Source organism: Pseudoliparis swirei, chromosome 15 (genome assembly GCF_029220125.1).
Source record: "Pseudoliparis swirei isolate HS2019 ecotype Mariana Trench chromosome 15, NWPU_hadal_v1, whole genome shotgun sequence".
Taxonomy (NCBI): Eukaryota; Metazoa; Chordata; class Actinopteri; order Perciformes; family Liparidae; genus Pseudoliparis; species Pseudoliparis swirei.
In genome coordinates, this window is record NC_079402.1 from 15,574,635 (window position 1) to 15,586,493 (window position 11,859).

General features: G+C 44.0%; 1 protein-coding gene across 1 annotated transcript; it reads left to right on the forward strand.

The window, feature by feature from the left end:
* Nucleotides 1–3,796: 3,796 nt before the first annotated feature.
* On the forward strand, nucleotides 3,797–8,653 carry edf1 (endothelial differentiation-related factor 1). The gene is made up of 5 exons (XM_056431805.1): nucleotides 3,797–4,014; nucleotides 4,945–4,996; nucleotides 5,149–5,309; nucleotides 6,166–6,259; nucleotides 8,069–8,653. The coding sequence occupies exons 1-5, from the start codon at nucleotides 3,937–3,939 to the stop codon at nucleotides 8,128–8,130; spliced, it is 447 nt and encodes a 148-aa protein (XP_056287780.1). The 5' UTR covers nucleotides 3,797–3,936; the 3' UTR covers nucleotides 8,131–8,653.
* Nucleotides 8,654–11,859: the final 3,206 nt, after the last annotated feature.

Consider the following 11,859-nt stretch of genomic DNA (forward strand, 5'->3'; position numbering starts at 1 on the left):
CATTTTGGAGAAATACTTTTCGGCTTGCTGGTTTTAACACATGAAGCAGACCAGTTGAAACCGGCCTTCCCTCCAGTTACACCTCAAGTGGTTTTTATACTAAAGAATAAGTTGTACAAAACATTTGGTTTGGCTTTCAAATTGTTATTAGTTTAAATGCTTGCAACTCGTGTCCACTAATGGCCTGTAATGTGGGATGGACGCCACCATTTTAAGTGGCCTAGGATTTGAAAAGTTTGGGAAAGTACTGCTTTTAAAGTATTATTAGCAACACATTTTGTATGTTTTAATAATTAGTTCCAGATGGGCTTTAAACCCACTGCAACACTGAGTGAGTTTATAATAAAGTTGGTTTATTATTACATTCGGTCACTATCATTTACAACGACCATGTAAACTATTTGTAGAGTTATAATAATCTGCGTGACGTCAGAAATGTCAAATTCCTTGGATGGTTGCGGAACAAAGAGGCTTGTCTGGACGACAGTCTTCCGTCTGGAGCAGCGGAGGGAGGGTTTCTCGTACTCCCGACACACACGGCGGTTTACCTCCGAGCATTTCTCTGTTTCTACCTCAGATAAAAAAAGGTAACTTCAATTCTGTTTTTTAAAAGTTGTTCTGCTAGTCTGACAACAACCGGGACGTCGGTTGTCCCGCGGTGTGCTGCACGCGCCGGTAACGATTCTCTTTGATGTTTAACATTCACTTCGGTGTCGCTTGTGTGCGGTTCACGACGCAGTCTGAACATTTTACGTTGACTTGTTCCGGGTTTTTCAACATAAAAATCCATGTGAGGGCCTAACCCGAAAAGGACCCGGTGATTATAGCTCCGAGCGGGAGTTGACGAGGCGATGTGCCACATCTGATGTCACACCGTGAAGCAGAAAAGCTTTGGTTATTTAAAGTGTTTCTACACTAGTTTTGACCCAGTCTGCAATGTCTCTTTAAATCAGGTTTCAGCTAACGGTGGGTTGGTCTTGTTTTACCCGTCTTCTGGGGACATAACTCCGAGTACGCGGTCAACAAAACGGGAACCAATGCATGTCCGAATAATGTAATATTTAACATTTTAGGGTAAAGACTTGTTCAAAGGTTTGGTTATGGTAGGATTAGACTCCTTGCAATTAATGCAAGTCAATGTAATGTCCCCGAAAGTCATGAAAACACGGTGTGTGTGTGTGTGTGCGCGTGTGTGTGCGCGTGTGTGTGTTTAAAAGTTGTAACATTTAATCCAGATTTTTCCAGTCTCGATGTTGTCTCGAAGTGATATTTTGGATTCTGGCAAACACATAATTTGCCTTTTCGTTTCTCATGATCGGTGACGTGGTTCTGACGCCGGTGAGCTTTTTAAAAGCGGATGATTGTAACATGTGTGTGAAAAGAAGGCAGCAGGGTTGTTGCTCTGCAGTACAGACAGACGGGTTCCTGTGGGACGTTTGAAAAGAGGATGTAGGATGTAGCGGGTGTCTCCCTCTAGTGGCTGCACCTAAAAGTCAGTGAAGAAATCCTTGAATCATCTTCAAATACAACTTTAATAAATTGAGCTCAAAGCAAACTGTTTCTAAAAATGTGCTCACTAATTAAGTACCAGGATTTTGTTCAAACGGACGTTTTCTTTTCTAATTATAAAAGGCCCTGCGAACTAGTTTGTTCCAATATACTAGAATAACAGGTGTTTTTTCTGTGAACCAGGATGGCGACCAAAGGTGGCTTCAGGTCCGATGAAGGCCTGATGATGATGCAGGAGCTCGACGACCGGCTGAAAGAGCAGATCGACAAACTGGAGCATGTTCGCCTCGGGGCTGTTGAACTGAAAGTCAACTTGTCCGGGGTTAGGTCCGCCATGCAATAAATACCCATCTGTGATAAATAAAAATAAAAGTTGTTTCATCAAAACTAATTTCCCTTGAGCGCTCTCTCCTATTTTGACATTATTTTTTTTCTAAAACAGAGCAACAGCGATCTGACTAAGTCCATCGCTGACCACCTGGAATGGTTGAATCACCTGTCGGAGCGAGTGGAGACTCTTCACATGAACACAGCTGTTTTTGTTCAGGTGAGAGACTGAATAGTTTCTGATAGGAAATGTACAAAGAAAATAATAGCAGAAATCCTCTGCTATATATGTTTTTAATCATCACTGTGAATGTTCTTTGTTATACCATAATAATAATAATAATAATAATAAAGATGGGTCTTAAATACAAATGAAGGATATGCACAATGCAAGTATAATCTCAGAGGGAATGTGAATGGTATTAAAATATGATTTATATTGATCCTTCAAACGTATATAGCAGGATCCTCAGCATGCATTGGCAACAAATAGAGTAGCCACCTTAGGGTGCTTGCTATTTCAGTTATTGGCATCCAGTTGTGTATATTATCAAACTAACTTTGAAGTTTAAGGAAATTACCCCAAAGCAATTACCACACAAACAATAGATAGCAGTTGCCCACTTTGCCTGGCTGGTAATAAGCATTGTTTGTGGGTCATGAGTCATGACACATGAAAACACTTTTATTTTAGGAAGTTTTATAAAATGTTTGAGAGATTGAATCTGTGATGAAAATGACCTGTATATGGACATGTCCTAGCAAAGCAGAGCATATCAATACTTACCATTGTTTAGTAGTCTGCAGGATTTACCATCTAAAATATGTCCAATTTTCTAATTCTTGGACTGTTTCTGAGACTTTGAAATGCATCATAGCACAGTGCCCTGCGCCCATCTCTGCTTCATGTATTTCCAGATGAATCCCAAGTCCCGCGCGTGGGCCGGGAAACAGAGCTCCAAACACGGCTACCGCTTAGGACGTCTGCACCAGGCGGAGGACGCCCAGTCAGAGTTCGGCTGGTCCCCCATCCGCACAAGACGAAACAGCGACGCTGCCTCTGAGATGTCGTGTAACTGGTGATCTGCTCGACTGTCGATCTACTCATGTTGCAGTCGCTGCAAAATATTGTACGGCTCACTTCCACCAAATTAATGAAAACCAAAGTATGTGCACATTTTTTTTATTGATTAATTTTCACGAATAGTTTAAAAGTAGTTTGTGCTGTGTAATACTTAACATTGTTCCACCCCCTGCATGAGTTGAACTTTTAAATAAAATCATGGATAATCATAATCGTATCAGATCAATGTGTCGATTTTCATCTCCTTTTGTGTAAAGTGTTATTTTTACATCTCGCATTGCTCACACACACATCACACACATGACATACAATGAGTGCACTCAACAATACATTATTCAGAATAATGTGTAAACTAATTCCTTATGACAATATGTTACTATAAGTTATATTATTTAAGCATTAACTTTGTTGTAAGTTTGTGTACTTTGTTCTCACAACAACCCAACCGGGGCAGCGCTCTCACAGCGAGTGGCGTTAAGTTGTGGACCTTTTGAGACCGTCTTCAGCTTTACATTTTATGGGAATTTTATTACTACTGAAGATAAATATACCAGTATCGTATTTATGGTATTGTATTGAATTCTGGTATCGGGTATCATGATATTTATGGCAGGTATGTATAGAAGTTATAATTTTGCGTGGATGTGGTGTGGCGACAAAAAAAAGAAGTAACCTGCACCCCACCCCCCCCTGTCACCTTTTTCACCCCAGTTTGCAGGTATGTATGTAATTATATATGTACGTATATAAAACACAATATATGTGATGTACGTACTTGGTAGGAAACCCTGTTATACAGATGCTTCGTCAGCTCAGGTCGCTGATGAAACTCCACCATTGTATTCCTGTTCGTCTGTCTGTTGTAAATAAAGCTTTGGCAGATCGCGTGCGGGGTCGTTCTGGAAGGAGCTGTAGCAACACTACCTACTCTAAAAACGGATACTTTTGAAGACACCGAGTTGTACTTATTTTTGTATATCTATATCCCATATTGTGGGTAACGAGTAACTGGCAACATGGCAGAAAGTGACTGGGACACCGTGACAGTCTTGAGGAAGAAGGGGCCGTCTGCTTCTCAGGCCAAATCCAAGCAGGTTAGCACGAGCGCCCCACTTTGTCTGTGTGCGACTTGCTTCCGAGAAAACCCTCAGCGGTGGATCCTCTGGACGATCCTGGTTTCAGGTCACAGGGAACACTCGAGTCGACGGCTCGTGCGGAGTGCACGTGTTAAAGCCTTGCTTTCGACACGTGGTGTGATGGGGCTGACTCGACACCCTCATGCGTCGTGGTTTACTTTGAGCTCGTAACAATAACAACAGTAGACACGTAGCGTTATACACATACTTATCATTCACTTAAGAGTCTCTTCGGCAAAACTAAACTTCACACAGGCCTGATGAATGTTTGCCAAGTCGGGGGATGACGCCAAGTCAGTTAGCGACGTTAACTTTAGCGCCTGTTTCAATAGATGACGGTGACTAAAATAGCTACTAGCTAGCTAGCGTTAGCAAGCTAACCTGGAAATATACATGGCTACACCTAACATTGCGCATAACTACCGCCACGCCAGAACTACATGTATGCTCTTATGTATAAATAACGTTATAGTTTAGGTTATGCCTGGTTATCAACGTCAATTGAACACCCACTATTCGGCTGTAAATACCCGTAAAGGTTACAGATGAATCATCACACACCCCACTGTATTGTAATAGTTGTTCTCGTGTAACATCTGCATACGAGATTATTTGCTTCCGGTTAGTCCTGGTAAAAGAAATGTTATTGGAAAGACGAGCAACACCCTCATTGGTAAAGTTGTTGTGTTCAAGGCAGTCTTCGGGTTGATTCATGCGTCATACCCAGAGAGAGACGCAGATGAGCTACTTACTAAATATCAGTTCGTTTCATGATTCATAATAATACGACAAAAGCTGAATACAGCCTGGTCACAATGCAACCTACTGTCAATGAATCTGGACTATTTTTTGAAATGTAATATTTTTAACATGTCCATCTTTCTCTAGGCAATCGCCTCTGCGCAGAGACGTGGGGACGACATTGAGACATCCAAAAAATGTAAACTCATACTTCCTGTACAGAATGTGTAATTGCCCAATTAGTAACGCTGGAGGAAGAACCTCTGCTTGTGCACGTGCTGTGATTGCGGTGCTGTTGCACGCGTCCCACCCTGGATGATGGCCTTCGTTACTCTGCTGCTCGTCACACAGGGTCTGCCGGGCAGAACAAACAGCATCTGGTCACAAAGAACACATCCAAGCTGGACCGCGAGACAGAGGAGCTGCACCATGACAGGGTTCCCCATGAGGTGGGGAAGTACATCCAGCAAGGCAGACAGGATAAAGACATGACCCAGAAAGACCTGGCCACTGTGAGTTTACACTTATCCGGTATTGACATGCAAAATGTATTAGTTGGTACAACTGCTTGAAAAGATGCCGTGGTCAGGATTTGAAAAATCTTGTTTACCTTTTTTATATATGTTGGTGGATCTGAAGTGTGCTTGCACAAAGTGATAAACACAGGATATTAACCCTCCTGTTGGCTTAGGGTCATTTTGATTAAATATTACACCCTCCCGCCGCCTTAGGGTCATTTTGACCCGATTCAATGTTTCACCCTCCTGTTACCTTTATATTTACTAACATATTTTACCCTTTGGGTTCAATTTGACGCCAGCAATTAAAACCTCCAGAAAATTATTAGAATTAATATTGTTTTCCAAGTTTAAGTGTGAGGCACTTTATGTTTGTTTGTTGACTACCGAAAGAACACCGACATTAAACATTGAATTAACCCTAAGGCGGCAGGAGGGTGTAATATTGATTCGGGTCAAATTGACCCTAAGGCAACACAAGGGTTAAGATGAAGCTAATCAATAACTGAGAAACGCATAGTCTTGTATTGTGATAACTTAACCACATTGACCAGCCACATTCGGCATAACACCATCGAGTGTGTCGTGTCAACACCGTAGGATGTAAACAGCCAGACACCGGGGAGATCTGTGAGACACTGCCTCTCATGAATACAGTATCTCAGTGAGGACGGGTACAAAAGTAACAGTCATTTAAAACATGTTGATGTCAGTGTTATGCTATTGTGTAAACAAATGCAGCCCGTAATTATGTATCCAGCGACAGGAAGTGTTTTGCATGCTCGAGTAGGTTTTCTGGCTTGTGTTCCGACACAATTATAAATGATTCATTTCTAATCTTTTCCTCCAGAAAATTAATGAGAAGCCTCAGGTCATTGCAGACTACGAGTGTGGGAAAGCGATTCCCAACAACCAGGTCATGGGCAAGATAGAGAGAGTGCTCGGTAAGAAAACGCTTCGATCAAATCTGCTCCATGTACTATAGAGCGTATTCACTCACGTGACCACGACAACCTCTGGCGCCCATGTTGGGGTCCCACCACGGCATTGTTTTGCTTTATTTTATGCCGCTCTTCCCTTAGAAATGACCATTATATCCTGAAGGAGACACAATTTCAGTTCAAAGCGGTGTGCCTTGTGATTATGGTTCTGTGCCTCACTGTTGGATGTGGGACAAATGATTCAGAATATGGGTTTATCAGCTCAACAAGAGGCTATTACTTCAACTTGTCATGCATCTACTCCGGCTTCACTCGGCGTCTGAGCGTTACGACTGTTCTCATGTGTTTCTGTTGATACATCGGGTTGTGGGCACGTTTCCGTTGACACTCTCTCGTCAATAATCTCTTTTTGCTTTTTTCGCCGAGCGAAAATCAATGTTTCACTTGCGCAAAAGGAACTGTGGATGGAAACTTGGGAGGAAGCCATGAACATGGTAACTCCGTCGGGCGATGTCTGCCTTTACTCTGTGATTCATTTCACGGTAAAATAAAACACTGGCTCCATGGGAACAGCATCAGCACGGCCACCAAACAGTCACTGCTGGTCCTGAAGGAGCTGGAAGCGGCTTCATCAGACACTCGTCCTGGAGGCGGAGCTGTGACTACGGATCATATATGAACCCAGACACGGGGCGCTTGATGTTCCCACATTTGTGGTATTTCCACAACAAGTATAACGCAGAAATAGTAGTTAATGTCCCATGGTCGATAGCGGAAATGAAAACTGTTTGACAGGAATGTGACCGGGCTATGTGCTGGTAACTAGGGGTAACTAGCGAATTAACCACAAAGTGTTGAGCGATTAAAATCAGGTAAAAAAGCGTTGCGAATATTCAATTCTAACCGCTGAAATCTTTCTTTGGTAATGCAGAAGGACATGAGGTTGCTGGGCTCTCGCATAATCAAACAGCGGACACGATAGCCAGGTCAACTTCTTCTGACATTTAATAAGTGGGACCCCAAGATGGCGCGATTGAGATTCTGACGTCACGTGAATACGCTCTATATGTTTTTCTCTGAAGAGCTGTTCATCTTCGGTTCATACCTGCAGGGCATGCGCAGTTGTGGTGACATCTTTGCACCAATGTGTCCCTCAAGGGGCCTCTCTTGTGACCGCATTTGCAACATGTGGCAGCCGTGCGGCCATAGTGGTGCCCCCCCCCCCCCCCCCCCATCAAGCACTTAACAACTGAAGAATCAGTCTGTTGCCGGTGGCGGTGACGGCAGCTGGGCAGACCATCATGATACCTCCCAGACAGATGAGCAGCTCCGCCTTCTTCTTCACATACGCCCCCTGATGAGGAGCGCTGTGTCTGCTGGCTCATGGCGGGTTCTCTGCCTGGCTGGCCCCTCCCCTTTGGGTTCCCTCGAGGCTCATACGGATAGACGAGACGCTGCTCCGCATTCTCGGCCTCCTCTGTCCCAGCGGCGACCTTCTCCTCCCTCGCATCATTTGCCTGCCACTCAGGCCCTGCTTCAGGAACTGCTGGGCACCAGATCTGAGGGACGTAACCATGACCCACAGCGCCATCCCCTCAGGACCCGCGTCATGCTCCGCTCCCTGTAAACCGGGCCACAGTCGGTGCCTCCCAGCGGTATCACGCGCGTTGTGCTTCTTTGTGTGCTTGTGGACCTCGGTGTGTCCGTGGGGCAGAGACTGCATTGGTCCCTCCTAGAGGGCCACGCCGACACTCATAAGTTCTGGTGTTGCAATACATATCTAATAACGTCCTCATCTTCTGTCACGAACAGGGCTGAAACTGCGTGGGAAGGATATTGGCCTACCCCTGGAGGCAAAACCCAAGAAGAAATGAAAGCAAAGCCTCGAAATCAGCCCTCCCAAGTCCCACCTTTCCCTGTTTCTGAAACATGAACCCTTTCCCAACCCCCTCCTTCCAAGACCCCTCAACACCTCTCCTCCCTCCCTCCCTCCCTCCCTCCCTCCACCTGGGCTGATCCCACCGGCGTCCTGCCTGAGGAGCCGGTGCTCCGCTGCATACAAGCCGCATACTGAAACTGTTTCTTAACCACATTATCAAATGAATGATTAAACGTCACAAACTTGAAGTTCTGTGAATCTTCTTATCACCTATGTCTGCTTTGGCATGATCAATTTAACTTTTTGATAGTAATGTAAACTACTATCGAATTATTTTTCATGGCCAAACAAACTTAGTTTGACTCATGTTAGTTCTGAGCATGATGTGAAGCCAAAGGTGCTCGACTGCATCTCTTTCACACGCTTGAGACGGCGGGTGGATGTCATTACAGTGTTGACATGTTTTTAATACTGTTCTTTGTTTTGATGTAAAAAAATAAATAAAGTTTAGCAGGTCACGGCCTTTCTGCGTGTGCATTTGTAGCCACTGTTTCACAGGATTTCAGAACACAACATTTCCTCAAACAGTCCTTTTATAGAAATGTAATTTGAAGCTGTCGTAGAACTTTGGTATTATAAGCAAACGCTGGCAAATAATTAAATGTTCTATGATTTAAAGGCACTAATCGTACCACAGCCAGTTGTTTTAATGTACAAAACCTCTAAGAAAGACATTCCTTCATGAGTTTTGTACTACGGCAAGAAATTAAAAAAACAAACTCCATTTTTCAGTCAACTTAATTAAGATCACTTTACTTGCTGCATCAACCTGGAATGTGAATGTAGTGTAGAATGGATCCACTAGATGTCAGAATCCTCTCAGCATTGGGCCCGCTGCTCCGCTCACTGAGGCGCTGCACACGCCTCTGTGTTGTCGTTAGACTGTTGGGCCAAGTGGCTGCTTCATGTAAATATTTTAACATGGCACATACATTTAACATTTCATTTTAAACACTTCCAAAAATTACAAATTGCCCTGTAATTTAAAACTACTAATAGTGTCTGTTTAGAATTTAGGAACTTTTTGCAGAGATGTATTGCAATGTTCTGGCGTGTCACGAGAGACTGAAGAAATGAGACGTGGGCACAACGTCAAACACTAAAAGAAGAGCCTAAAGGAAGCGGGGTGTTCTCCACAGTGATCCCCTTCCACCATGGGTATATTGAATCAAGATTTACTTCTACTAGTAAGGCTGCTTTTAAAAAAATGAAAGATTAATGGACCTTATTGTTGCATCATGGTAAGGGGAAGTGCATTCATTGATTGATTATTAAACAAAGGGAAAAAAGGAGAGATGAAAGAAGGGCATACGGAGGTCAAGAAGTGCAAACCATCATGTCGTCTGTTCCTGATTGGTCACGATCGAGCCCCGCAGTGCAAACTGTATTGGTAAGATAAGACCCTGTGGTGCCCCTGGCACCTCTGTAAATCAATGTGGTCGTTAATAGAAGGAAATTATTATAATCCGAAAATCTGCTCGTCTTGGGGAAATCGGCCAATGGGATGCTGGGAAACACGTCACTTTGTATCTTTAATTGGAAAGCAATGCTGCGATGTTTACTGTGACTCTTTGGTTTGCTAACCGGCCTTGTTGACATCAGGCGCTTTAACTTAAAGAAGGTAGAGAAGAGGTGTCAATCATAACAGCAACAACAGAATGCTGCAGGAATAAGCCTTAAAACCCGGACACAAGTTTATATTTGTGCGCTTCGGGTTCCCTCATCTCAAAGTGAGTTCCTTTGGTTCGATGCCTGAAATAAAGTTTGTGGTTAACACAAGTTTAACAGATTTTAATGTTTTATTCTACAATGTAAAAAAACATCCGAGTTTTTTTCGAGCGTTTATGATCAAAGAGGTGCTTAATTGTGAAGATTATGGCGCTGAATATATTGTGTAAGAAAACCCCAATGGAAAAATCCCATTGGCTCTTTGTCAAAGGAATCAGCGCAAGGCTAACTTTAAGGCTTGGTCTGCATCAATGCGTCATCCCTGAAGCACAGTGATGGTAAATACAGACACTGAAGCAGCTAAATGACATTGAGCCGTTATTCATTTCATTATTGTGACGTGTCAAAAATATCTTCTGCGAAAAAGGCCTCAGGCTTTATCTCTTGAGCTTTGTTGTGTGGCGCAGGGACGAACGCCCGGTCCGAACCTACAGGAGAAGTCCGGGTGATTCACCTGAGAGGGACGTGGTTGCAAACAGCATTGAGCCAACAGGCGACGAGGTCAGACATGGAACCAGCACAGCTCGGAAACACTCAGGGGACCTTGCCAGCTTCTCAACATCTCCATCGACCTTCATCTGGGAAATGTCCCCGGTGTGAAGTGAGCCCACTAACGGGTAGTTATGTTAAACTGGTGGAGCACGAGCACTGCGGGCTGCTGCCAAGGCCGGGGCTTTGAAGTATTGGAATAACAACGGGCTGACTGGTCACTCTTCAGGCGGCTCTCCTCAGGCCCTCATCCTCCAAACGGGGAGCGGGGTGAGAAGAGAAGTCGAGGTTACATGTGTTCTTCCAGCTTAACCCTCCTGTTACCTTGAGGGTCAATTTGACCCCATTCAATGTTTAACGTCGGTGTTCTTTGGGGTCAATTTGACCCCAGGCTGTTTTTCACTGTGTCAAAAATAAGAAATATCAACTTTTTTATATATTTAAAGGGCTATTTAGGTAGTCAACAAACAAACATAAAGTACCTCACACTTAAACTTGGGAAACAATATTAATTCTAATAATTTTCTGGAGGTTTTAATTGCTGGGGTCAAATTGACCCCGAGGGTAAAATATGTTAGGAAATGTGAAGGTAACAGGAGGTTAAGCACCGTTCAGTTATTCACGGTGCACGTGTTTGGATCGATGCAATATTCATTGTGGATATGTATTAGTCAATTTAATTACTAATTAATCATGGCTGGATGCAAAATAGTGACTTTGTGTTGCGGTGGGAGCACTATCATTACATTTGTGTACTTAAGATGTCTTTACTTTATATGTCCTTCTCTAGGATTGGCCATCCATCCCTGGGAATAAGGAGCCATGGCGAGCAGGTGTGGCTCTAATAATAACTTTGGCGTTATCTTTGATCTTTAACCATTTTCACCGTATTCATTCCCCAGTGCTGCGATGTTTGGGTACGTTGTGTTTATTTGTTCTCCTCAGGTCCGGTGCTGAAGGGATGGGTGTTTGCTCAAATAAAGTATGCAACCTCCTGACCGGTGTTCACTGGACAAACAAAGGAAGGAGCTTTGCTGTTGTTGCCGCGGGGGGTTATTCGGATTCTTGCTCAACAGGCTGCTTTACTGTGTGTGTGTGTGTGTGTGTGTGTGAGGGGGAGACAGAGGCAGAGACTGACTGCTCCTGTAAATGACATTCCATTGGTCAAAGCTCCATAGCAACATCGCTCCACCTATGACGAGGCAGCAGCCCGGGGTTTGGAAAGAGTGGCGTGGAGCAGAGCGGGATTGGAGGTCTGGGGTCTGGTGTGGCCCCGAGGCCCCGAGGCCCCACACTCCAATTGAGATGCAACTCCACGTCCCACCTGTTGGTTGCCCCGTGCGTCTCCTCTGTTGCTTCTGTTCAGTCTGCAATTCCAGTAAACGTGGCGCCGCCGGCAGCAAAAGCAGATTCTAAACCGTAAAACATCGTCTGATAAGAAACTTGA